General features: G+C 39.6%; 1 protein-coding gene across 12 annotated transcripts in view; it reads left to right on the forward strand.

The window, feature by feature from the left end:
- Positions 1-26463, forward strand: part of ehbp1 (EH domain binding protein 1) — a 169450-nt gene that overhangs the window by 43393 nt on the left and 99594 nt on the right. For 11 of the 12 annotated variants that reach the window (XM_044136431.1, XM_044136434.1, XM_044136430.1 and 8 more), the window contains 4 exons: positions 2935-3048; positions 4678-4815; positions 5595-5859; positions 9769-10015. In XM_044136431.1, coding sequence (XP_043992366.1) covers positions 2935-3048; positions 4678-4815; positions 5595-5859; positions 9769-10015 — 764 coding nt within the window. The remainder of the gene's footprint in view (positions 1-2934; positions 3049-4677; positions 4816-5594; positions 5860-9768; positions 10016-26463) is intronic. The other variant, XM_044136439.1, reaches the window with a different exon arrangement.

A 26463-nucleotide genomic window follows, 5' to 3' on the forward strand; every position in this document is an offset into this window, starting at 1 on the left:
ATCCTTCTTTTTTTATTTTTTCTCTTCAGGCCTCTGGTTGTTGGCTTGTGTGTGTGAAAGTGTGTGTATATACCCCCAAACCTAAAAAGCAACTATGATTTTTCTAAATGCATGAGTTCATAGAGCGTGGTTTCCAGCCTGAGGGTTGTGTTTATGTTGCTTAGGGTTTCTTGTCGCATCCCTCCATATATACATGCTTGAGATTCACCGTCTGGTCTAATATCTGGGCCTCACTGCTTCCTGCTTTGCTTAATCCAACTTTTCGGAGCGGCACCTCTTCACGTTAAGCTTCACGCGTTCTTCCTTTTTCTTTTTCCTTTTTTTTTGCGCTTCTTGTCTCATTTACATGTATATGCATTGAATGCCTACAGCAACGTTCCACTAGCATGCATCTCTGAATCAAAGGCCAGGCCAAGCCAGCACAACTCCTTGCAATCATCATATTTCTCAATGAGTCCTACCTACATAACAAGCCAGCGAGCCTCTCGAGCGTTTATAGCAACACCAGGCAAACCGGGGAGTTTGCTCTCTCTTGTTGTTGTTAATGTAAATACTTGACCCAAGATGAATGTCTGTGTTTGGATTTGTTACTGTTGTAAATTTTTCTTAGTATTTTATAAAGTAAATTGCTACTTACCCTTTGTCTTTAGGAATAGAAATATGTGTTTTTACTTAGATAAATTTAATGAACTTTTCAACAGAGTTAAAGAGGAACATGTATGTTTAATTTTTAAGCAAAGATGTAGCATCTCTTGCCAGTTTTTGGTTTGTTTGAAACTGTCTGATAAAAGTCTTTAATGTGGTGCTTTGGTTTGGTTGTGTATTATGACAATTGGTATTATATTATGTGAAAATAGTCTCAAAACAACAATATTGTCCCTTATCGCAATAACTTCTCTGACAATTTACCATCCAGTAGTTATTGTAGCAAAAGTAGTTATTGTGACAGGCCTACTGACTGACAGACCAGGTCATGTCTGCATGTCTTCAGTTATCAATAGTCACCCATTGTTGCCAACTAAGTGAGTTTGTTGCTATATTTAGCTAATTTTGGGGCGAAAAAAATCAGTATCGGCCAAAATCGGAATTGGCAGGTCAAGCCCAGTTCACACTACAGAATTTTTTGCCCCGATTTCTCCCTCACGACAATCTTAGAACGTTCTGCATTCTAAGATTGTCGCTTGCGATAATCATAACCAATCATCCTGCGGTGTGTGGTGTGTTACGACGGATCGGGTCCAGTCGGTAGAACGTCGGGACCGCTCCCATCTGAAATCAGACATATTCAACATGCTGGATTATCGTAGTGTGTGGGGTTTTCCCTGACTGGTAGTGAGAACGCAGCTTGTTGAATGTGACAGGTAGCCAATCAGAAAGCACGGATTCCCCTCTGTACTTTCCCCTCAGAAAGCATGGAGAGGAAGCCCAATGCGCTAACATGGTGCAACCCAGAGTCCAGTGGACATCAGAGATGATATGTGGAAACAACATTGATGTTTATTCAACATTTTGTGCAAAGAATACCCACAGAAATGACAAGGAGAGGATTTGGAGCGAAATTGCTACCACAGTTGATTCCGGTAATTTGTCAGCTGTTTATTATTAACGTGACATAAATAGGTTATAACAATGAGGTTATTCATTCAGTCGGGGCTTGACGCTTACAGAATGTAATTGTCACTCGTAAAACATTGGTTACTGTCTGGTTTTAAACTTAGTTAACTGGACTTGTAGACATTATTTTGTGCATATTGTTCTCAATGTAATTGTAAACATTAAAACAGCAAAAACTAATTAAAGAAACGACAGAACAGGAAATAATCTAAACACACAAATGGTATAGACAAAAAAAGTAACTTTAAAAAAGATAGAGTCGTCGCGTGCCCCGTCCCTACGCTTTTATCCAATGCCTTTTCTTTTTGTTACATCTTTTATGTTTAAAATAAGCTCACAAACTGTCGCTATTTCTTCTACGTTGTTGGCCATGTTTGTTTACTCTAAATTCACGTGTGTTATAGTGGTCTTTTCCTGTATTTTGGGTCTGGAATCTGAATGTCGATGAGAAATCAGTTTGTGTGTGGTGTGTTGCTCTTGCTGTGTGGCTTGCTGAACACCACACACTGCACGATCGGGCCGATAGAACGCGTTATACCTACTATTTTGGTCGGCTTGTGTGTGGTCTCTCAGGTTTTGAAAATCGACCGACAATTCTAAAATCGTATAGTGTGAACTGGGCTTCAGACTTTTTAAAAATCACCGATTGGCCAGAAAACGGCAATCAGTACACCCTTAAAATTTTGTACCAACATATTGTAGTGAACCCCTATTTTTTCTCTCTTGCTTCATATGGCCATGCTAACAGTGCAACATTTTGAGCCATGTTATTAAATTCAATCATTAAGGGTCTAAACCACAGGTGTCAAACTCCAGAACTCAAGGGCCGCTGTCCTGCAGCTTTTAGATGCCACAGGTACAAAACACTGGAATGAAACGGCTTAATCACCTCCTCCTTGTGTAGATCAGTTCTCCAGAGCCTTGCTAGTGACCTAATTATTCTATTCAGGTGTGGTGCAGCAGAGGTACATCTAAAAGTTGCAGGACAGCGGCCCTTGAGGACTGGAGTTTGACGCCCCTGGTCTAAACTCTTGATGTTTAGTTTTTTCATTGAAGCACAATTATTATGGTTTCTTCTACTGCTACAGTTTTTAATAGACTTCCAGCTTTATTAATAAATTACCAATAACAGAGCAAATAAAAAAAGCAAGCCTTCTGTTTTTTTCCTTTTTTTATTCTTTGTTTGTATATATTTCTATGTAAATATTGTGAGTTTGTGTTATGCTGCGAGTGAATATTATGCATAAGGGTCTGTTTTTATGCATTGTTCACTTTTTATTCTTCCTCCCTTCCTTCCTGTACTGGGCCTTTCGTTTACAGAAATAGTAAACCAGTTGAATGCCCTCAGCTGCTTACATGGGGATGATGATGATGATGATGGTATTCCCAAGCGGGCACGCAAAGCAACAGCTAAGCCTGCTGCTTCCTCCCAAGGTCTTTTTTCGCCTTTCTTTCACCCCAAATCATCTTTCGTTCTTTTCTTTCAGTGACTTGTGACGTCTACCCAACCATTACCTTCTTTGTTTATATCTACTAAGTGTCTATTTTTATGATAGACATTTGAATTTTTGTAATATTCAACATTTTAGCCCATTTTGGTTCCTTTTCCGTTTGGTCCCTTCCTGCCCCCCACACCTCCTTGATCCTCGTCATTGGTGTTGTGATGGTGTTGTGGTCATGTGATAATAAAGTTTATTTTGTCTCAGTTGTTGTCCTCTATTGTGTTGTAAAAAAATCAGTAAACATCAGTTGGTGTTCATTCTTTTGGTTACTATTGTTTTTGACAGTGTGACCTTAAATTTTTGTTTTACTGCATTTGGAGCTGAACCAGTGAAGGATGATTAGGTGCTGGTTATTTATTTCCTTTGGCATTTTGTATCTTTTTTTCATAAAATCAGGTTCTCCTATTGATCTGCATCAGTTTTGTAATTGCCACTTGAATGTTTAGCACTCTGGCAAAACAAAATTGGACGTAAATTTGGATATTTTCTTAACTGTCTACGTCAAAGAAAATGTGAATTTATGATTCCAATCAATGTCTACCAGCAGGTGGTTGTTTAGAGTTACTTTGGTTGATCTGGGGTCCTCATCTATCATTTTTTTCCTAAGATTTAATTCCCCCAAACAAAAGTTATAACTGGAATAAAGGAACACAGGACACAATATCTTTCTTTAAAAAAAAGTCTTAAAAATAGATTATTCCTGAAGTACTTGCTTTTTATTATTTCCATAATTAATAACTGCCTTTAGAAATGCCAGCTGGTTGTATGAATTGGTGAAGAGACAGAGTGACCTTGAGTCAGATTAAACATACCTATTTAACCCCCTTTTTTTTCTTCAATACAAGCAGAACAATATTCATTGAATTGCATTGCCCCATTTTCAAATGGAAAATCTCTTAATTTCAATAGTTTGTGTGGAAAACAAAAAACAGCTAGCAGTCGAAAGTATAAAAACACTTTTTCACAACTGCAGCCTGAAATAGACACCAGTATGCAAAAAGAAGAAGTCCTGCTCCTCTTATCAGGTACCACGCCACATTGCCACACTACATATAGATCAAGAGACACATAGGCTACTTGCAGCAACTCTCCCCTCCTCATTCAGAGTGTCACAAAGCTCTCAGCAGTATTCCTTGGCATCTACTTCAGACACATTTACGATCTTTTCAAAGCGGCCCGAACCCCTGCCGCCTGGGAACGAGCCACGATCAGAACGATTAAGACAAAGTAGACGAGCCTTGGAGATCTCCAGTAAGGATCTCCATAGCAACTCCATGCGTTTCTTCAGTCCCTCACAGGAGACCCCCCTCCGTACTGCATAACTTTTCCCAGAATGCCACTGTTGTACATGCGCTGACAAGCAAGGGAGCAGAGGAAAGCAGAAGTTCAGGCAGCAGATCCCCTAAAAGAGGGGTCTACTTGTGGTCTTTCAACTTGTGGTTCACTCCAAGTGCAGATTTTTGGATTCTTGGGTTTGAGGATGTCTTGTGTTGTGTGTTCTCTGGCTTTTTGACGTTGTTGCGTTGCTTAAATGTCTTTCCGTTGGACTCTAATGCGACAGAACTGATCAACAAGCTGAACTTCCTGGAAGATGAGGATCAGGACTCCACTCCCACCATGATGAACAATCCCTTCGATGAGCCTGATGGCGACTTTCACCCCTACCCCCTTAACCCATTCGGTGATCCGGATGAGGAAGGTAGGTGATAAGATCTCTGTGTACTACCATTGACTGTAATGCTGACTGATTTTTGAGGAAAAGATGACCGATTGACCGATCATTTGTTTGGGAAGTGAAAAAAAATGCAAAATCAGTTTTCAGCACAACTTTCTTAGCTTGGATCTTAAGAAAAAACTGTATTGCTTACTGTACTGCATGGCTTACCATCTTTTGGATGGTAAGCCATGCATATCAAAGCATTAAAATGCACATACGACGTCTCGAGTACCACAAAAAGCTTTGAGTCAGACTGCCAAACCATTATTTTTGTCTGCCCCCTTGATAGTCTGGTGGTTTTTTGTTTGCTTTAAGACACTCTTAAGCACATGAAGGTCATCAGCTTTGTTGCCTTGTGTAAGTTAATTTCTATGTGCTCCTTAGTGTAAACTTTAAAAATTTGCATTAATACAATTTACTGTTTGTAAAAATCCACACCGTTTGTTATAAAATGCTTTATCATTTGTCTTCCACATCCCAATTTGAAATATTAACACACATAATGAAGGTGATGCACTGGAGGAGTTGGGCATGTATTGGACTTCATAAGAGAAAGAAATCTGTACAGATAATACACACTCTATAAACGGCGAAATTGGCAGCCAAGTATGTAATGCTTAGCTAGTTCCCAAGATAGACTGCAGTCAGATTTGTTTTCTTGCTCTCTGCTGTCTGGCTCACTACTCGCTAACAAAGCTCTTGTCAAGTCTAGTGAAAGACGTGTTGTTTATGCAGTCGGCGCTCTCGTCCTTATCGAACAGAGCTCCCTCCCCAGCCGGCTCTGAGGCAGCAGCTTGATGAGGACTACTCCTACGACCACGACTCGTCAAACCCATTCAGTGAGCTGGATGGACCGGAGACCGGTTCTGCTCCTGGGAACCCGTTTGACGAGCACGACCAGGACCCTGAGCTCCAACCAGCCCCAGAACCTCCCAGGCCCAAGCAAAAGAAAGGAGTTCGGCCTGTCGACATGAGCAAGTACCTGTATGCCGACACCTCTCACAATGACGAGGATGAGCTTGACGAGTAAGACTTGTTTAAGTCTTTATTTGCCTTTACAGCAAATATCTTATCTGAAGATATTTGCAATTCTGAGCCACTTTCATCAAAAAGCAATTAAAGAAGAGTGGTATTATTATCTGTTATATTGTATAAAATGGACTTTCTGTTAAGGATCCTACTGATATAGTTTTTGTTGAATTAAGGAGAGTGTGTTAGTAGGACTACGTGAAGCTCTAGGATTACCAGCATGGTTACTAGTAGCATTCCAAGCTGTATGAGAGACCCCTATTAGAGGCATGCTTGTAGCCATGGCACGGGCCACCCCCACTAACACCACCACCACCAGAAGCAGGGTAAAGTGGTGAAGCAGCTCTTTCAACGGGAACAAGGCCTCTGTTGTTTCATTGCATTCTTCGGTCTTGTCTCCCTTTTTTTATTCTGTCCTGGCCTCCATCCCACCTCTCAACATCTTGCATTATACTTTCACTCTTCGCCATTCTCCTTAACCTCTTCCTGAGATGTTGCTTATTTTATTTCACCTCACTTCCTCTCCCACCCCCATCTTTTATTTCCTTTGCTGTATCAGATTAGTTTCAGTTCTTATTAGAATAAATAATCTAAATAACAAGCTTAACACAAATAAATTCACAATAAGATGTTTATTTGCAGAATCCCAATACTTGAGACTTGTATTAAAGTAAACACCCTCAGTTTTTCTGCAATTTTGCTCTAAAACTGCACTTCTAGTCTTATCCCTGCACATTGTGCTACTAATAGTTATTGTAATATTTGTGCACCCAACCTGAGCCACAGTGAATCTGATATAAGTGCATTTATCTATACGAATAGACAATAATTTGTATTGTGTGCATTTAAATCTCACACGCGTTCTTTATTAGGAAGAGCTCGGCTTCCGTTTGAAACTTTAAAAGTTCTAACAATTTCTTACCTTAAAGAGCATTATTTTGGAAAATCTCATGATAACACCTTCATAAATGTTGCATCTCACATTTGGGGAAACTCTCTCTAAATTCTGGAGAGCTTGTAATGCTGGAATGTAACAAGCACATGCTGAATATGCTAAATAGTATTTAAGTGCTTAAGATTAACATGAAATCTCTTTTTTCCGACCACTCCTATATTATACACTCCTGTACTATTATAAAAAGCTAATGTTAGCTGGCTAGTAAAGCTAACTGCTGAGGCACAGCTTTCTGTTTGCTATTTACTTGATACTCGTAGTTTGCGAATTGTAGTTTTGAAACAGCATTACGCATTAAGAGAGGTTGTTGGCTCTCCTGTAGTTTTCAACATCTACTGTATTTCTAAATGGTAGGTTTGTTTTGTAAGATGTGTGAGAGTCAAATTTTAGCCCACTAACAAAGTATTGCAACATATATGGGAAGGGTTCGTAATATTATTCTGTATTATCAGGGGCTGGAAAACAAAACTGGTCATTCTAACAGTAAGCCTAAAATGATAAATAAAAACTTAAAAAAAAATTTTTTTTTTAAATCTTTGTATACCTCAATATTGGAAAAGTCGAGGTATACAACTTTTCAAGGCCCATACCTTGTGACAAGCGTGACGACCATCTTTGCAAAGGTATGAGGACATCTGATGGTTCCTCGGCAGGTTTTCATGACAAAATCTCAAGTCTCAGAAAATTTCTTTCTGCCTGGGATCGTTCTGTATTGCTGCTCAGCGAGATATTTTAAAGATAGACCATGACCTTTCCAGAAGAGTGTCCGTGCCTGAACTGTAAATGTGAACCTCTCGGTTTTGGCTGCAGAGCAAAGCTGTCATATATATATATATATATAAAATTTAGTTCCACTCAGCTGTCAAAATACAAACAGTTTATTGACTGCTCTGTCCCTTTTCCTCTTGCTTCTACATCACAAGCCGTATTTCTAAGACTAGAGGGTTCAGGAGGGCACACATTGTTTTGACTGAAGCCCTTTCACTTGTCTTTCAGTTTGGGCTCGCTGGTTATAGCTTGTCTATAGGCCTGACAGCCTTTCTTTGTTTCTTCACTTGTTTATACTTCTCATAGTTTATCGGCCGGCTTATATATTGACCCAGAGTAGCTCTAAATGACGCTGCTCAGTCAGTTTCTTCTGTCCATCTCTGTTCTGTTGTATGTTTAGGGCTGCAAATGACATGTCGAGTGAATGTCTTGAGGTCATACCCCTAGCTTTCAGAGCCACAAGCATGCAGGCATATTGGTAACATCTTAGTGTGTGTTTTTGGTGCATGCCTGTGCATGTGTATATGTTCTCCTGTTCTTGCCTGTCTGTCAGTAGTCCACCTTCAGTAGTGAGGATATGAGGTCACACAGTCCTGACCTCAGTGCACCTGCTTCTTCTATTAGCGTCTTATATGCCATACAATGTGGGTGTTCTTCATTGAATGGGATAAAACCTTTGTTTCTGTGAAGCAATCCTTCTTTTCAATTGTGTAGTTCAGCCATACATGTCTTCAGATGGTTCTGATTATCTCTAATAATTCTTCGTTGAATGTGTTCATGTTTGATAAACTCACTACTTATTAAATTGTTTAACTCTTCTCTGACATAGAGCAAAAATATTTAATATGCCTTTAATTACATTTTGTTACACTACATCCACTATCTTCATTCTGTTTTGGGGGATTTTAAGTAACAGATCCACAAAATGGCAGATTTACACCCTTTTAAAAGCTGCAACACCAAGTATTTTTAGTGTTAGTGTAATATCCAGCAACGTTTTACTCAAAAACAGACTTGGGGGTTAAACTTGCCTGAATACAGCAAACATTTTCAAAGAATGGTTTTTGTTGTTGACAATAGACTGAAATCAATTTCTGGACCAATAAAAATGGAGAACAATCAGCCTAAGAAAGTTAGGGAACTTTTATTTTCTTTTTTTACTAAGCCCAATGTTATTTTTATTTCCTACTTTGTCTCTTTAAAGTTTTATATATGTTTCGCACTTTTTAATTGGTCAAAAAGTTCCATTCTGGTTTTGTCTGGCCAAATCACTTTCTTCCACCTACACGAGTTGTGGCAAGACTTTATTTGCCTCAACTCGTGTAGGTGGCAAATAAAGACCTACACGAGTTGGTAACAACAGTTATCTTCCTGCCACTCCTACAGAAAGACCAGATTTGCTAAACAAACAACAAATGATTGCCTTGTTGAACGATCTCTCCCATCTAAGTTATGGATGTTTACGTCTCCTCCAGAACCTCTTAGTTGCTCCTCTCCGTGTCTGGCCATATTTTTGGAGGTTTGCAATTGTTTCTGTTTTCCGATCCTGTAGTTCACATTTACAGTAAATATTCTTAACCCCCAGAAAATTCGCTAAGCCTAGTGGTAGGGGCGCTAGGGCAGTCCACCAACAGCCGACCATGTTTTTGTGTTAAAATATGTGAGAAATTACAAAAATTTGGAGGTGCATGAGGAGGCGTCCTAATTTGGAAGCAATAGACAGACAATGGACAGGTGCAGGAATGGTGCAGTTGGTGCGCTCCCTTGTGCCCGGTTCAATGCGACAATAAACCTAGCTTAATCCGTCTTCGTAATTACTGTTGTATAAAAACGACAGTATTTTCTGGTCTTCCTGACGCTGTTTGCTCAATAACGTTGTCAAATTAACCTTCGAGGCGTTCACAGAACAGCTGCATTTATACAGAATTAAATTAGGGAGAGTAAATGGGATTGTGTGTGCCATCTCTTAGATGTTTTTTGTGTTTCCTTAAATGAGAGGAATAAAATGCATCTGTAAAGCTTGAGAATGTTAGTTTGATGACAAACTTTTGCATTGTGATGTAAATGTTAACCCTGATGTCCTAATTCCTTTACTTTCTGGCTTTTGTGGACTATTTTAAGGACATTAAAGCAGCAAGACTCTTATTGTTTTCACCACTGTTATATCGCTCTTTCACTTTCAGATCCAACCCGTTTTATGAGCCGAGGGCATCAAGCCCAGCACGGCCTCCCTCCGGCAGCCCCTCTCCTGATCTTGGCGGTATCCAGAAGAGGAGGGCCCCTCCACCCCCGAGTACCAGCACAGTCCCGGGCCCCAGTCCACCCACCTCCAAGCCCAGCTCTGGCCCAGACGGGAAGAGAGCCCAGCCTTTGGGGCCCAGCCCTCTGGCGGCGGTGATAGGGAGAGAACTGGCCTCCTCTTCCCCAAAGGTGAGCTCGCTTCGTTTTGACTCCCAGGGAACCCGAGTTGGTTCCATGACAACTCCCAGATCCCTCAAACTACAACAAAAGAAAAACAAATGGAAGAAATGTGAGACACTAAAAGGCTTAAACAAAAGCTGCACAGTGTTATAGTGAGTTTACAGAAACGGCACGGCACCTCTAAAGGTTGTGTTTATTAGAATCAAGCCTACCAGTATATTGGCCTCATTCCATCTGAGGAGTCAAGTCATTGTGATTCAAATCGGAGAATGTTAAAAGGAGATTTCTACCGAACAAATCAACACCCTAAAAGAATTTGGGACAACAATGATTCCAATTTCTCATCATAAAAAGGAATTTATCACAATAAATTCCTTTTATCGTGATAAATTTGTGAATTTATCACAATAAATTCACAAATTTATTGTGAATTTATCACAATAAAAGGAATTTATTGTGATAAATTCCTTATTATGATGAGAAATTGGATTCATTGTTGTCCCTAATTCCAGCTAGTTATAAAAAAAAAACAAACCTCTCCTCGTTGTCAGGTTTGATAGTTCTACTCTTTTACTGTTTTAGATTGGAAGCATTTATTGATGCTTTAAAAATACACCTACCATGTGGAGTTTAGCGATTCAGATCACACTTGTTTCTGTGACTGGTGTCCTAAAGAAGTGTATTACAAAAGGGAATGTATTTTAACAACAATATTTTGTTAGTATAACCGTTGTCACAATAGTACAGGAAAATATAATAAAACTTCCAAGTTCATATTTCCCACCCCCAGCATCATGTCACATATTATAATACAATGTAGACAGAGTGAAAGATTTTCCCCAGTTCTTCAGTGGAGTAAAGTTTGTATTGGTTATATTTTCCCTACAGATCTCTGCTCTGGCTCTCTCTCTCCTTTTCTCAGTGTGGCTCATCTCTCTCTGGATGCATCATTACTACTGAATGACTCGTGTTTTGTGTGTTTGCAGTGTCCCCATCCAGTGGTCACTTTTTCCACATGCTTGATCTCACATTTATGGTCATGGAAACTCTCCATTCTATCATTTGTATCTGTAGGTTCTGTTTTTTTTCCCCTTTCTCTTTGCGGTTGTTGTTTATTTATTTATTTAAATTAGTTAAATGATGGCTGGCTCTAATTAAATGGCTGACGGTCACACACTCACGGCCGGAGTCACACCACTGGCGGTGGAATGATTGGCTGCGGGCGTGGAAAGAAGAGGAGGCTAAAAACTGTGTGTGTGAGTGTAGGGGCGCTCAATGAACCTTTTTGCTGGTTTAAACATCGGGGGCTTAACTACAGCAGAGCGATCAGAAGGGGGGTTTTGACCCCCCGCTGCTCCCCTGTGCACACACTCACACAGTACAGTTACTTCCCGTGTGTCCTTCCTGCCTGTGACTGTTTTAGTGTAGCTGAGCGGTGATGCTGGCTGTCCATGTAATTATGGCACAGCGCCTTTATCACCTAGCTGCAGTTGCCTGTGACCATGGGTGAAGGGGCCTAAACCACTTTAATTACCCAGAGCCAGTGGCCTGTGGTGGGCCGCACTTCGCCAAGAGATGCCCCTGACTCTGGAGCTTTCAGGGAGGGAGGAAACAGAAAAAAAATATGAGTGTGGACCAGGGTTATAATAGTTGTGGGCTTTTCAGTATGGTTTAGTTTTATTTTGCTGTGACTTTTTGGTTGTGTAAATCAGCTACTTTTAATTAGTTTTTAGAGTGTGATTGCTAGTTTTTGTTAGTTATTATTAATTAAATATTTAGTTTTTTTTTAGTTATGGTAATAGAGTTAGTTTTTTCATACTTTGGATCATTTTTAGGTTCAGAATTCAAGAAGATCATAGTATTGCATTTTGATTTTGTAAACATCATTTGCGTAATGAATACTCAACAGAGTATACCATTTTAAAAAATGCGTTCAGTCATTGTTGAATAACCAAACGACTGGTGTTTTCTTCCAACTTTTGCGGTTGCCATTTTGTGGACCAGCATAAGTGCTAGCTGACATAAACTGCTTGTATGGAGGGAAAAAAAATCTTTTTTACATCAGTTCGAAAGCCAAATAAATCGATTCATAAATATGAATGCAAAGTATATTACATCAATAATTTCATTATGTTTTAGTTAGTAATTAGTGGGGAAAAACTTAAACTTTCACTGGAAGCACCTTGAGCGTTTAGAAAACAATTTTTGTTTATTTTAATGAGTTTTTTCTCACTTTCGGTTCTTGTTTTGTCAGTGTTAGTTGACTATAATAACCTTGGTGTGGACGGAAACGGGGTTGTGCACTGAAGGGAAACGCGTGGAAGATGGTGAACAGTGGGAGGAGAAGATGGACAAGATGGCCACGTTATTGCACACAGAGGGATGCGATGTTCATAGGAAGCAGGGGTTTGTTGACACATCCAGGAGATGTGAATAGGTTTCCCATTCTTATTCACACCAAGTGCAGTGATACACACATGGCGTCGCCTGCGCAGGGGCTGAGAGATGACCTTTGAAAGTGTGAAGTCAGAACGGATTAAGGGGAGACATTCCCACTACGAGAGGCCAAAAAGGAAACCAATACATTGCATTTTAAACGTGCACAGGGTGTAAATCTATGCTTAAGCTCGTATGTGTGTGTGTGTTTCCTGTTCTGTTCAGCGAACGTATTCCAGTGGAGCTATACCCTCAACCTGTACGCCGCATTTGAGGTATGGATTTGATGTTTGTTTATTGTTACAAGCTATTTAAACTGGTAAAAATGATTTGAGTTGCGATAAATACACTTGATGTCACATTTCTACGGAAAGCTGGCGTATCCAGTTTGATATCTAGAACCTCCCCTGAAGGGTTTGTTTGGCCACACATGGATCTCTGCAAATCAAATAAGATTTTCAAATTTTTTGCATCCAATCAATTGGTGGCCAGTTTTTCCAGTTTGCGGTCATTGTTGCTAAGAATGACAGTACTTTGCCAGGAGCGTGCTGGGAAATCAAACAGTTGCAACTCAATAATTCAGGCAAGCATTTCAGATATAAAGAGATATTAAGATAGAATAATGATGTTTTAATAGGAATATTAAAACACTTGCTAAGCCCGGTGGTTGGGTGCTAGAGCAGTCATTCATCCAGCGGCCCGTCGTGTTTTCAAGTAAAAATTTGACGTCTTTTCTCTTGTCGTTCTTGAGCAGATGTTTGATTACCTTCGTCATAGACGCTTTATCCTCCTTGTCATTGCATTAGAACAACCCACTTCACTGGCAGTCTGTGAAAAATCGGCATGCCTACAGGACATATGGCGTGAGCCGAATCAATCTATGTATCAATTATATATGTATATATTAAACTCTGAAAACAGCTGGCAACTCAGGATTTTCTCCAGTGTGACAAAACTTCAGTTGGTCGTTGTGTGAAACAAGAAGGAGTTAGATGATTGCACTGTAAACTAAAGGAATCGAGTAAAGGAGCCGAAAAATGTTCTTAAAGTTTTTATTTTTTTTCTAATGTATACCCTTCACTATGGTTGCAACTAATGATTAATTTAGTAATTGATCACTCTATTGATCATCCTGATGATTCATAAAATAATTCTGCTGATTTTCCTATTTTTTAGCCTTAGCATTAGAAATGCATAAATAGATGCAAATAAACATTTATTTTTAAATAATAAGCTTTTTGTTCTCTAAAATGCGAAACCATAGCATTCTTTTATTGTGTGCTTGATCATTTGTAGTATCTACAGCTACTTCTGACATCAGCATGTGAAAAGCTCCACCGTTTCAGCTTGACTCAACATCAACACAGTGTAGAGCTGATTTGTTTCTTATTTTTTGGATTGATTAACAGTTTGAAAAGATACAACGATTAGGAGCTGATAAATGTTTAGTTTTTTTTACAGAATTTGAACCAGGGGAAACTAAAACTATTCCACTAGAGGAGTACTGGGTATGATATATTTAAATTTTAAAATTTAAAGTACTGTGTATATATTTCTGTAAAGCTGTGGTTGTTCTTTCATCAAATGCCTTTTGTTTTGCGTCTGTAGATTCCTGTTATTGATTTAATTGATTACTAAATAAGGTGACAATAATTTCAATAATTGTTTTACCATGATTAATCTGATCGTTTGATTGGACAAATTTTACACCCAACCATTGCATGATTACTAATTATATAATAAAAAAAAAAGCCTGTTCCTTTTCATGTAGGATGCCACTTTTTATTGTTGTTTTGTGTCTCTGAGGTCAATCTCCAAGTTGTCGAACGCGAAGCTTGAGGCTGTCAGCAGACAGTTCATGTCTTCATGCCAGCCTACCCGTCCACTGTCCTGTCTGAGAGAATACAGATCCTCAAATGTGTCAAGTTTCGGATTTGTAGAGGAGCTGGAGGGATGAAAATGTCTGTGGGATTAATGTAAATGAACGGAGGGAGTTCCTGTTGGGCGGGCTGGGAGCTCTGTCTGGTCGGATTCAGTCCATCTCTCCGCTGTGGAGCTGATTTCTCCCCTCCCAGTAACTCAGTTATCCCCTGCTCCTCCTTTTGTTTTATCTCTGTCTCTATTCCTCAGTCAGACCGCTCTACACTTAGATGCTCTTATCTTTGGATTTTCATCAGGTTTCCGCTTCATGAATTATTTGCCTTATTTTCATATAGAGAAAAGTCAAAAGTTGGCATGTATGTAAAAGTTCTTACAAGAAGTTTCATATCCACTTTTATATCTTAATTTACTTAGAAAAATTTAAGAAAAAGTTGGACATTTATAGTTCTTTTGTTGTTTGCGTAATATACCTAATCAGGGTTTGTGTTAAATGTAATCAATGGTGGCACACCTTCAGAATATATATATATATATATATATGTTTTAACAATATAAAGCTTATGAGATTAGGCCTGTCAGGATAGCAAATTTTGCTGGAAGAGAGAGAAAAGAGAAAAACGAGAAATCATGCAAATGGAAATTATTGAACTTGTTTTAATTTCTCAAAAACCAACACCTCTGGCTTCTGCCTGTGTGGCTGCAAAGCTGCCTACTGCGCGCTGTGCTCAGGCATTAAGTAGATGACAGGGTGATGTGGAGGGAGAGAAATGGCGAAATAAAGGTATAAATATATTCAATTTAACCTTTGTTAGGTACCTTTATTTCGCCTTTTCTCTCCTTTCACCTTGCCCTGTCGTTTTCTGTTTTACTTCATACCTGAGAGCAGCGCACAGTAACCAGCTTGTGAAAAGCACTCTAATGTTAATATTTGTTACATTTGACCAATAAAGTAACACAGTTAATTGATATAGTTTGGCCATCATGCATAATGTTTCTGTTGCGTTTGAAGGCTCTCTGTTTATGAGGACAGCCCACGGTCAGGGTTTATAAAGCAAGTCTTACAGGAAACGAATGCCATTCATTTAAATTCTTATTTCCTAAAACACAGCTGGTCAAGTTTATTTTGTTGTTCCGTCAACACACTTTGACTTTCCAGGGATGAACATTTAAACCATTAGCAGAAGTATTTTTTTCACATGTAGGGCTTCTTTAATTACTAATGTTAATCAAAGGGTTCAAATGAAGAGTTTTGTGGGTTGTGAGAGCTCCTGTGCCCGGGGGGTGGCAGAGGCCAGAGCCCCTCCCTCCTGTTTTCACACAACCTCCTCCAGTTCAAACTACCTCCAAATTGAAATTAAACTAAATTAACATTATTTAATTGAGTTCGCACAAGGCTGGGATATTTCTTAATTAGCTTTTGCTAAGGTTCGCAGCAGGAGAGGATATTATACATACTGTGAGGTGTTTCTGAGGTTACCGTGACGACTGAGGGATGAAGACGGAAGGAAGCTCGAGAGACGAGGACAGTCATTTCTTGCCGTCTGATCTGTGCCTGGTTGCTCCCTTCGTTATCATTTTGTTCAATCCAAAGTTATTTCATCTTGAGATAACTTTGACGAACCTTTCAAGAAAGTCATACATTTAACAACTTAATGAAAGTGGGTCACGTTGACCTGAAATATCACTTCTAAAGGCTGGTTTATAGTTGCTTAAAGATGTTTCTGTTCTGCTTTGAAAGGTTACATATTTGCAAATACTGGTGGTTTAATTTGCTTACATTATATAGAAAGAGAAGACACTGATTTATTATAGCAGAAATGGCCTAATTTTTTATTTCTTTGTAGTACCAATGTTTAAAACGTTATGCCACCAGTATTTCCGGTGCCTAGGGACTACAACTGCCTGCAAATAAAATCTCTCTTAAAACAATTGTAACTGCCTATTTTAATTGTTCAAACCCTTCGTTTAATTTAATATGTTTAAGTAGCTGGACAAGAAAAAGGGCCGAGAATTTAATTCGAGACAATTGCATTGATCGCTGTACCCATTGAATATGGTGCACTTGGTTGGCTTCCCCGACTAACATGCATTTTAATACACACAGTGGAAGCCATCCTGAGACTGTCGCAGAAGCTAGCATCTGATGGGGCTGTACTAATTGGTGACCAGGACAATAAAAAGTATTTGCAAATACCAGTCAACAGCATGTCAGGTAGCATTGTGCTTAGGTATTTCAGCTTCCCAAGTGGTATCTTATTTTTTCTATTTACAATATGCTCCACAGAGAAATTGACGAATTGGCAAAATTTCTGCTGAACCATGAATGTTGTTGGAAACCGCTAAAATTTGAAGTTATGTCTTTCCCAATGTTCACTTTTAACAAGATGCTAGAGAAGGAGGCAGTTTGTCTCCAGCTGGATAAAGATGTCCGATGCTAATCCTCCCTCAACTGTTACTGCACACTGCTAACCAGTTGGCTGAAATAATTTTAGCAATGCTCCTAACAGCCTCTGTTAAGGAGCAAACGACAAACTGGCAGGAGAAAGCTTGACGATTTGTCATGTCACATTCTTGCTTTGATTTATTTTTTTATACAACGATATTGTGGAAATATTGGACGGCCGGCTCATGCCTGGTCATAAATATGGCTTGTTTAGAATGGAAAGCTCTTAGAATAGAGTTGTTTCCTACTTTGAAAGCCAGACGACAGTAGCAGAAGGAAAATGGGCAGAGTATTTCCATAAGCCCTGTAATATTAGGAGAATAATCCTCGAGAGGAGTAAGGCTAAATCATTACCTCTCAATGTCTGCTTTTTGCCAGTGTGGACCCCTCCCCAGACCTTATTTGCGGTGTGTGAGTGGTCTGTCATTGGATCTTGTGGGAGAACAGAGACATAGTTTCCTCTACCGATGCTGTTTAGGCCCAATCATGGGGGCTTCCTGTGGCTGTTTCAGGCTGAGTGGCATCTCTGTCAACAAGTTAAGAGAACAACACAAGGTATCACTGCCATTCCCTCTTCGCCCCCGACCCCCACAAAATATTTGAAAGAAACATTTGTGTACTTTCTTATAAGTTTCAGTTGATATTTAGCTGTGCGTAAATATTTAGATCAGAGCTGATCTTATTTGAGAGCCACCGATATTTGTTTGAAAACATAAACATTTTTTTTCATTTGAATTGTATTCTCTGCTGTTTCGAATTGACACGCCGCTGTGAATGAAATGCACTTACACGTGTTGCGAGGGCTACACTTTGATCCCGCAACCGTAATGCGGCTATCACTTCCGTACTCTTTTTTCCCTCTGTCGGGCGCATGTCAAGTTCACAAGTTCCTCCACAAATCCGCGGACGGCTCGCTCTCCTCGGCACCCGCTGCCGACTGGTGTAAAAAGGGCCTTCCGCAAAGCGCCGCTTGTAATCTGCCTTCAGTAAGTCCTCCTTAGTTTTATCTGCCAAGGATTACCTCGCAAGCTGCGAGAGGGGAGAGAACGAGCAGGACGCGGCGCACGAGACGAAGAAACGAAAGCGAGCCGGAACAGAAAAACGATGAAGATGGAAGAAAATGAAAACAAATCACTATGTAATCTCTGAAAGAATAGAGACCTGGCTTGGAGTTAAAGGGAAGTTTCCCTCGCCGCTCATTTAGAGAGGGAATTGACTAATCCCTCCATGATTGATGTCGGCTATGAGAGGCTCTGTGGCAGACTAATAGGGCTTATGAGGATGACCAGAAAGTCCTCTGTGTGTGTATATGAATTAACCAAACCCTTTTGTCTTGTGGGTCCCTCCATCCAGTGACCACAGAAGCCACGGGTTTGAATGACATAGCAGGCCAAGAAGGGGTAACTTTATCTTAATCTGGGTTTAATCTGCCCCAGTCCTCCAGGTGTGTGTGGGCTTAAACCACCAAGGATCGAGAGGTTTGGGGGTGAAGTTTAAGAGGGCTTCAGGTGAAGAGAGAACCCCGTGCACTTGAAAAGCCCTTGGACCTCCAGTCGGACTAAGACCCCCCACACATTCAAAAAACCCAGCACTCATTTAGTTATGCCAATCCTTCCAGCCATCTACGAGTGCCCCTCAGTTCATTTTTAATTGGATTAACCCAATCATACCGCACCGGTTAGAAAGACCTGCAAATTGTTTGATGAATAAGCCTTTTGATATGCATTTTCAAATGCGTGCAAGTGTTTAGGTGCATGAGTGGCCACGCATAAATTCTCTAGCATGTGACGGAGGAAATGAGAATGAGTTTTAAATGACAATAATTTTTTTTTTTTAAGCACCCAAATATTCCACCTGTTTTATATAACCACATGGTAGAGAAATTGGAAAAGCAAAATTTTTATAAGGGTGTATTAATGTATCAGCTGGCCGATAAAACAACCCCGATTTTCCTAGTTTTGGGAGATGATATTTTTGCTTGGCTATATTATTTTTAGTTAGATTTTTATATTTATATTTCTAGTTTAACTTGTATACTGTTTATTCTACACTGTGCTCTTTCTTTTCTTCTGTTTTTGATTTCTGTCACTCTAATTTTATGCCCAATTTCTCCCATGACCGCTTATGTTTCCCACTTGTGGGACTGATAAAGAATGATCTTATCTTAATTTTCAAGTTGGAAAAAATTAATAAAAATCCATGGAAGTGGGAATACCTAGTGGGAAAGTGAGGTTTCTCACAAGTTCTGACCACACAATCCAATATGGCTGCATAGTATCTGCATAATATGGCTGCGTCTGTCCATTTAACAATTTGTATCAAAAATAAATCTTTCACATTCCTTCAGTGAGAACACTTCTGCAGTGTCTGAAAGCACTAAACATGGCAAATCCTATTAGCCTGTATGGAGAATGTCCATTTGCAAAGACCTCTCACTTCAAACAATTTCCAGCGTGAGGGGGCGCTATTGAGAAACGGCTAGCGATGGAGATGTAGAGTTTTAGATGATTATTAAGGTGAATTATTCATTATTGTTATTAGAGCCAAACACAATATATGCTCTTTGTTGATTCCTGTTTCTCTTTCTGTATTCTCCTGCCATACCTAAGTTTTCTCTGCTTATGTGTGTATACGTGTGCGCGTGTTGATGCATGTGTATTCTGATCAGGAGTCAAAGGGGTGACTTTGTAATTATGTTCATTTTAATTGGCTGTGCTATCATCGCTCTCATCACTACGGCGCCCACGCTGTACTGGACAATGGCCGCATGTGGTGTGGGGGGTTTAGTCGCTGCTCTGTTAAACCCGCTCCCCTCCACACACATTACTCTCCTTTACCTGCAGAATATAATTCCTGAAGTGGCCTCTCTAATGCGTTTTTCCTGCCCAGGCTTAGATTAATTGATCAATGGCGTCGCTATCGCCGCGTCTCATCTCTGAATCCATTGCACTGCTAATTTGTTTGTTTTAAGATGGCAGTTAAAGGAGATTAATGCGATATAAATTTAGAACAGAACAGCATCCCTCCCCCAACCCTCAACGTTCTTGTTTTTTGAAGTGTCATTCAAGTTTTTTTAAAAGCTGATTGAGATTAAATCTAGAAGGTATGCAACAGAAGGCTGAAGAGATTGGCCCAAAATGTCATCTTGTGACTACAAGGAAGCATATGAAAAAGAAGAACTGGAAATTTTAACCATCATTCATGTTCTTCCCATCAGCCCTGCTTAATGACACAAACGCATTCATGTTCTCTCTTTTTCTCCAGCTGTAAAAAGTAATTTACAGAAGCATGAGTTTGGTTAATGTGGCTGCTTTTGTTTCCATCGTAAGCTAAAGCCAACATTTATAACTCCTGTTTCCCCTTTGTTACATTTTAGCTGATCAAGCTAACATGCCAACAGTTGCTTTTTTTTTCGCTCCATTGTACCCCAAACTAGGAATGCACATTCTGAAAATTTCTTCTGATATTGATAGCAGATATTTTTATTGCTGTTGTGGACGAAAACTGATATTTGAAAGAGCAATAAGAGAGAAGTAAACATTGGTTATTAATCTCGGCACAATTTTACTTATTGGACCGATATGTTTAAAAGTTGCAAACATCAGTCAACATCAATGTGGGTACCAATATATCGTCCTGTTTCAGTTCTAATAATCAAGTTCAAAACAAGAACTTGTATGCTCAAGTTTGAATTTATTGTGATTTTTTTTTTTCCCCATCCAAGCAAATTCAAAATTATACACAAAGGCTCAAATATACATAACCAGTAATATTTATTTAGATGTCTCTTACTGATTATGTCCTGCCATGGACGTCTTTGGGAATCATCTGTAAAGTTACAGTAGAGTTGATGCAAACAGCAGTTTGAGGTAATTAGATTCTTGGGAAAGCTAACTGGGTCTAAATTGTTTCCATCCAGGTGTTTGGAAACTAGTGGTTACTCGTCCTTCTATGTTATTAAGTCCTGCATTTTGCAGTCTACGAGCAGCGAATAAATAAATGAATTTACTTAAAACGGGACAATGTAAACATAAATTAACCACTGAAAGAGAGATGAACTATGCAAGGTTGTAGTTGCAAATGTTTATTTCCAACTGTAGTCTCCAGAACATGCAGTGATATCAAAACTCAACTTTTATCTGTTCAAAACATGAGGACAAATAAAAATAATCACACTATGCAAACTATCATAAGAACCATTGGCAGTAAAACAGGCCGTAAGCTTGATGGAACCACCACCATGCTTTACTGTTGGCTGAGCATTTTCTGGTGTTCAAGCTTCACCTTGACCTTAACCACACAATCACTTCAAACACAATTCTTTTCTCCATGTTAATGCAGATTATTTTTCAAAGATTATAGCTTTATGGCTCAATCTGTCTCTCTGACCTTTAACCTTTTCTCCAGAAGGCACTTGGCATTCATGCTTCACTTATTGAAGATGTATGTTTTGTTGTCATGTCCACCTGATTGATTCATAGATGTCACTAAACGCCCAAATTCAATATACTGAATATAAAGTTCAGACTAGTAGTGAAGCCAACCACTTCACAAGCCGACCGGTTAAAATATTTATCATTTCTAAAAGCGTCCAGCTTGACTTTACTCAACATCTGCATGTACAGTCACATTAATGCACACTCACTTTCTCTTCCCACCCACTCTGGGAGGGAAGCGCCCTCCACCCCCAACACCTCCTCTGTGTGATTACCACCGTAAAGCGTTATTTCCTTTGTATGTTAATGTGTATTATTTTTCACGCTACATTCCCTCCTCTCTCCGGTACCACCCTCCCCTCTTCCTCATTTCCTTATTGTTCCATCCACTCCACATCTCCATTTACATAATTGAACTTTTGATTAGACTTCGTTCCGTCCCCTCTGCCTCTCGTCGAGGCAGCGTATGAAATCGGGCGCACAATTTCATGGGTAAGATGACATGAAGCGATCGTTCCTGTTTCCACTCAGTTTTTTCCCCCTAATGCGAGGACGTCGGACGTATAAAGCTCAGATTAAACAAAGTGCTTGTTTTGACTGAAGGTGCAATTAAATAAATACTTGGAGCCAGCCAATCAGAAGTGTGTTTCAACAGCAGGAGAGATGATAATGAATTCCTTGAAGTGTTTGTGTTTATATCTGAAATACAATACGGTAATTCATTAGGCAATTGTCTCAATGTCTCCTTTTGTACGGTTCCTGTCCATATATGTGAACATACTTAAACCTATTGCTATTTAAAGTAAGTCTTGTGTGTTTATATACACTTTGCAGTACGTCCCTTCTTTGTAGATGGGCTTTTTTTTTTTTTTTTTGCTCTAGGCTCCCTTGAGCGGATTACAAGTTTTAAAGAGTATGAGATTCAACACCTCCTCAAATCTGACACTCTGACACTGCTTTGAAGGCTCGAAAGTGAGATTGGAAAGACACGGAAGCTCTTGTCTCTGCACGGAGTCGTGGGTTTATGTCATTGGTTTGAGGCCAGTTAAGTTTCCATTGAAGCGTCATGCCCCAGAGGGAGAGACAAAGCTGCCACTTAAAGCGTTTGACTTGTATCTTTTTTATGTCTCCGAAAGGCCGGTTTCAGTCGCTCCATTGCTTTAAACTCCTTTAGTGTTTCTGCTAAACTTTGTTTGTCCGCCTTAGTTTCGGCATATAGCCAGGTGGAGCTTTTTACCTTTAACTGTCTTCCAACTATTACTTCGTTCCTGATGTAATAGTTTAAATATTTATCATTCCACCTCTTAGCAGGTGAAATGATGGTGATGGGTGAAATGGTAACGATCCTAATGTGAAAGACTTCACCTGAACTATGGAAGTATGACTATAAAACATGGTTAACTAATTTAGATTAAACTTGGACAAAACATAGCTCTGACTAAATCTTCTTTATGGTATTTGTTACTGGGTGGGCAGCAATGGAATATTGTAAAAGTTGTTGCATTAGAAGCAAAACAACTGGGAAATGTCCAGTAACAATGACTAGAAGACAGGGTCAGAGGCTCTCTAAAACAACAATTTTTACATTTTGTTGCCTGTCTGCAGTGGTCAGCATCTATGAAAATCCAAAGAAGAAACGGGGCCTGTCCAAGTTGTCAAGTGAATTTTGAGTGAACATTGAAAATGTTGCAAACCCCCCCTCCCCCCCCCCACCCCCCACCCAAAAAATCAATGCGTATTGTACGTGTTTTAGTCAGATGTTGACATTGTGTATAGCTGTAATAAACAAGGTGAAAAACTACCATGGACACCACAGAAGAAAAAAGTTTTACCCAGAAATATACATCATAGAACATGTTACAAGAACTGGCTACAAAAGCAGAAAGCAGGCATGGCCTTCTGGATTAATACAACCGAAACAAATGTGTGTGTGTGTGTGTGTGTAGCACTAGCGGGAAAAATGGCTTATTATGTTTTACCAGAGAAATCCTACAACTGCTAAAATCTAACACAACTCAATTTTGTTTGCATTTCGTGGAGAAAGTTGTGCCCTTTGTCTACTTCAGAGGTTTTCATGTCGTTTTCTTCAGTGATTCTTGGTGCAGCGCCGCCACAGGCTTTTCAGGAAACAGGTTTTTCAAAGGGTTTGGATTGTTTGACACGATTCAACGTGAAAGCGAACAGCACCAGCTGAAAATGGAACAAATGTTGCAATTTTCGTCACCCAATCGAACCAAGTTTACTGGACTATCAGGTGGGAAAATACCCTTAGGTTAAAAAGTCTGAACTTCCTCTTTATACTTTGCTAATTTGCTACGTAATGCTAAGCCTGACTCGCTAGGTGTCAAAAGCATGTTACATGTTAAAAACAGTCACCTTTTTCCACACTGGAGAAATCCTCCTAATACCAGGATCAACAGGAAGTCCAACACTTCCATCATCGGCTTCTCTCCTATCTACTTATTCCGACTGTATGAGCTTAACCCTCCTCTCCCACACCCACCTCTTTCTCTCTCCAACCTCCCTTTTTTCACCCCTCCTTCAATTTTTTTCCCTCCCTTTCTTTGCCCCCTTAGATGTATGTTGTTGACACTGAGGCATCAGGAATAATGGAATCTCTTGTCAGTGGCTTGTATTTCCTGCCCAGACTGTTAGGGCTGTGTATAATAGTAGCAGCCAAGGAGGAAGAGGGGACGTTATGTGCCACTGATAGTAATGAAGGTTGCCTTTTCATTTTTTAATATGGGACGTTTGTGGGCCGAGGCAATGCTCTCCGCTAATCCTACCCTCGAGCCGAGCTAGCTACATGGACGCATCGGTGTTACACACACACGCACACGCACCCAATGACATTCACACAGGCCGATAAAGCACAAACACACACTCGCGTACAATGCATGCACCTTCCTTTAGGCGAGACAGCGAACTGTTTGATAAGTGCATTTCTGCTCCTCATGAAATTTTCACCCTGCCCGTGTTTGTGTCTTAAGGAAATGCAGCCTGTTCCTGTTACAGATGATATGGTATTTGTTTAATATTTGATGCGTTTGAAAGCCTCACTGACTGACTCCTGCATTTTGTAAACCTTTATCAGAAAACCATGTAATGGAACAGAGTCTGCAATGTAGATTGAGAAAATTACACCAGTTACAGGGGCCAGGGTGAGCAGCTAGTCACGCAGCTCACAGGTTAGATACTGTGTCGCTTTTTTGTGTCATAGAAGAAGTAGTTATGCTTATTCAGACAAAACGGGAGCAACAAGAGCAAACATAGATGTGCTTGGCTTTGAAGTAGTGGTGCACAGATAAATTGACCCAGAGTTTCTTAATTTTGGGTGATTGATCCATACGGATCTTATCTACCCCCGACACAGTCGACACCTCACTATTTCCAACTAAGCAACTTTGTCGCTAGTGTTCTTTTTATTTCTATTTTTTATTTCCTCCATTTATTCCCGTGGTGTTGGAGTGGTTTTTTCAGTCTCCTGGTACTCGCTTACCACGGTTCAATTAAAGCAGAGAGTGCTGTTCTGCAGTGAGATGTAGGTCAGAGTGAGCCTTCATAGCTGCTATTAAGGTTGTTTGTTTACTGACAAAATTGTTATTGGTCAAAATCAGAATCGGCTGGTCAGGCTTTGGCGATCGGTCAGGAAACGGCGCACCGCTACTTTGTCATTTTGTGATATAATTTTCATTTAGAGGTTCACAAATAGGCCTGTCACAATAATACATTTTGCTGGATGACAAATTGACCCAGAAATTACTGTGGTAAACAAGAATATTTTTGACTAATATAACAATAATAATAGCATAACTTTTATTTTCTAAAGAATATCTAACACTGGAACCCGAGGACATTTCAGCTGTTCAAAATGAATAAACAGAACAACGTAAACAACAATCATTAAAATGGATTATAAAGTCTCCGTAGCCAAAATGGAACCTGCTGGCCTAAATGCAAAACCACCATGTGTGTGAAAACCAACTTTGCATTTCACCCCGAAAACACCGTCACCTTGACAACAACTTTATGCTTTCCTTCAGCAGAGACAAAGGAGCCTGTAACAGTTGATAGGAGCCTGTAACGGTCTTTTAGAAGCAGAAGACAATTTTGCTAAGAATAGGTAAAGTGTTCAATCTGCAGATGTCTAAATTGTGTCCAAGAACACCCAAAAAAATTGGAAATACTACAAAACATGATCCTTTAAAGCATTGACCGCAACTATGCTGTATTTCATTGGTCTCACATAAAGTTCCTCCAAAAATACCAAAGTTTGTGGTCAAAAAGGTTCAACTGGTGTAAAAATGTTGACCTGTCAGAATAACAAATTTTTCCGGATGATAAATTGTCCCTAAAGTTATTGCGACAAATGATTATATTATTGTCTCAAGACTATTTTCAAGTAATATGACGATAATGGCATGGTCATGCAAGAACACATTCTAAAAGATCAATAAACTTTTAAATTCTAATGAACATTTAACCCTGGAACTAGAAGACATTTTAAATATCCAACATGTCTAAACAAAACAACAGAAACAACTGAATTATTAAGTCTCTGTAAACAAAATTGTCTTTTAAATAAGAGTTAGTTGCACCAGACTGAAGACTTTTTTTATGTAGTTGTAGAAAGATAGAAAATGGAAAAATGATAAATCATGCAAATGGAAATGATTGAGTTTGTTTTAATGTAACAATGCTATTGATTTATTTATTGCTTGTTCCAATAAACATTTTTTTGATTTTCTTTGAAGGCCAAATGTTTATTTTCTACTTATTCTGACTTTCTACTTCTTCTGTGAGGAAGTGTGTTTCTCTTTATTTTTTTTGTTTGTTTTTTTTTTTTTCCTTCTGGCAGCGTTGTGTTTGTGGTGTATTTGGAAGCGTGTCTGTGTTTCCTGCCGGCTAGGGCGCAGGGTCTGCAGCACTGGAGTGTGCTGTGTGTCTAATTGCTTTAATAGCACCTGGTCTCTAATCCCAGGTAATTAGAGCCCTCAAATTAGACAGCTACTTTCAAACCGTCACTTGAAAAAGCAGGAGGAGTAGGAGGAGAAGGCCTGGAGGAAGACCCCATCACACTGAAACTCTGGTTTTACTCACATGCAGAGGCGAGCGCAACACTGGGAACGGATAAGGAGACAGATTTTATGTAGAGCCCGAGTTTCCGTCATGTGCTCACTTGTACAGTACAGAGGTTCTTGAAATCCTTGAAAATGCAATAACTTCAAATTGGTGTTGTTAAGGTTTGGAAACTGCTCGAT

This window comes from Gambusia affinis, linkage group LG13 (genome assembly GCF_019740435.1).
Source record: "Gambusia affinis linkage group LG13, SWU_Gaff_1.0, whole genome shotgun sequence".
NCBI lineage: Eukaryota > Metazoa > Chordata > Actinopteri > Cyprinodontiformes > Poeciliidae > Gambusia > Gambusia affinis.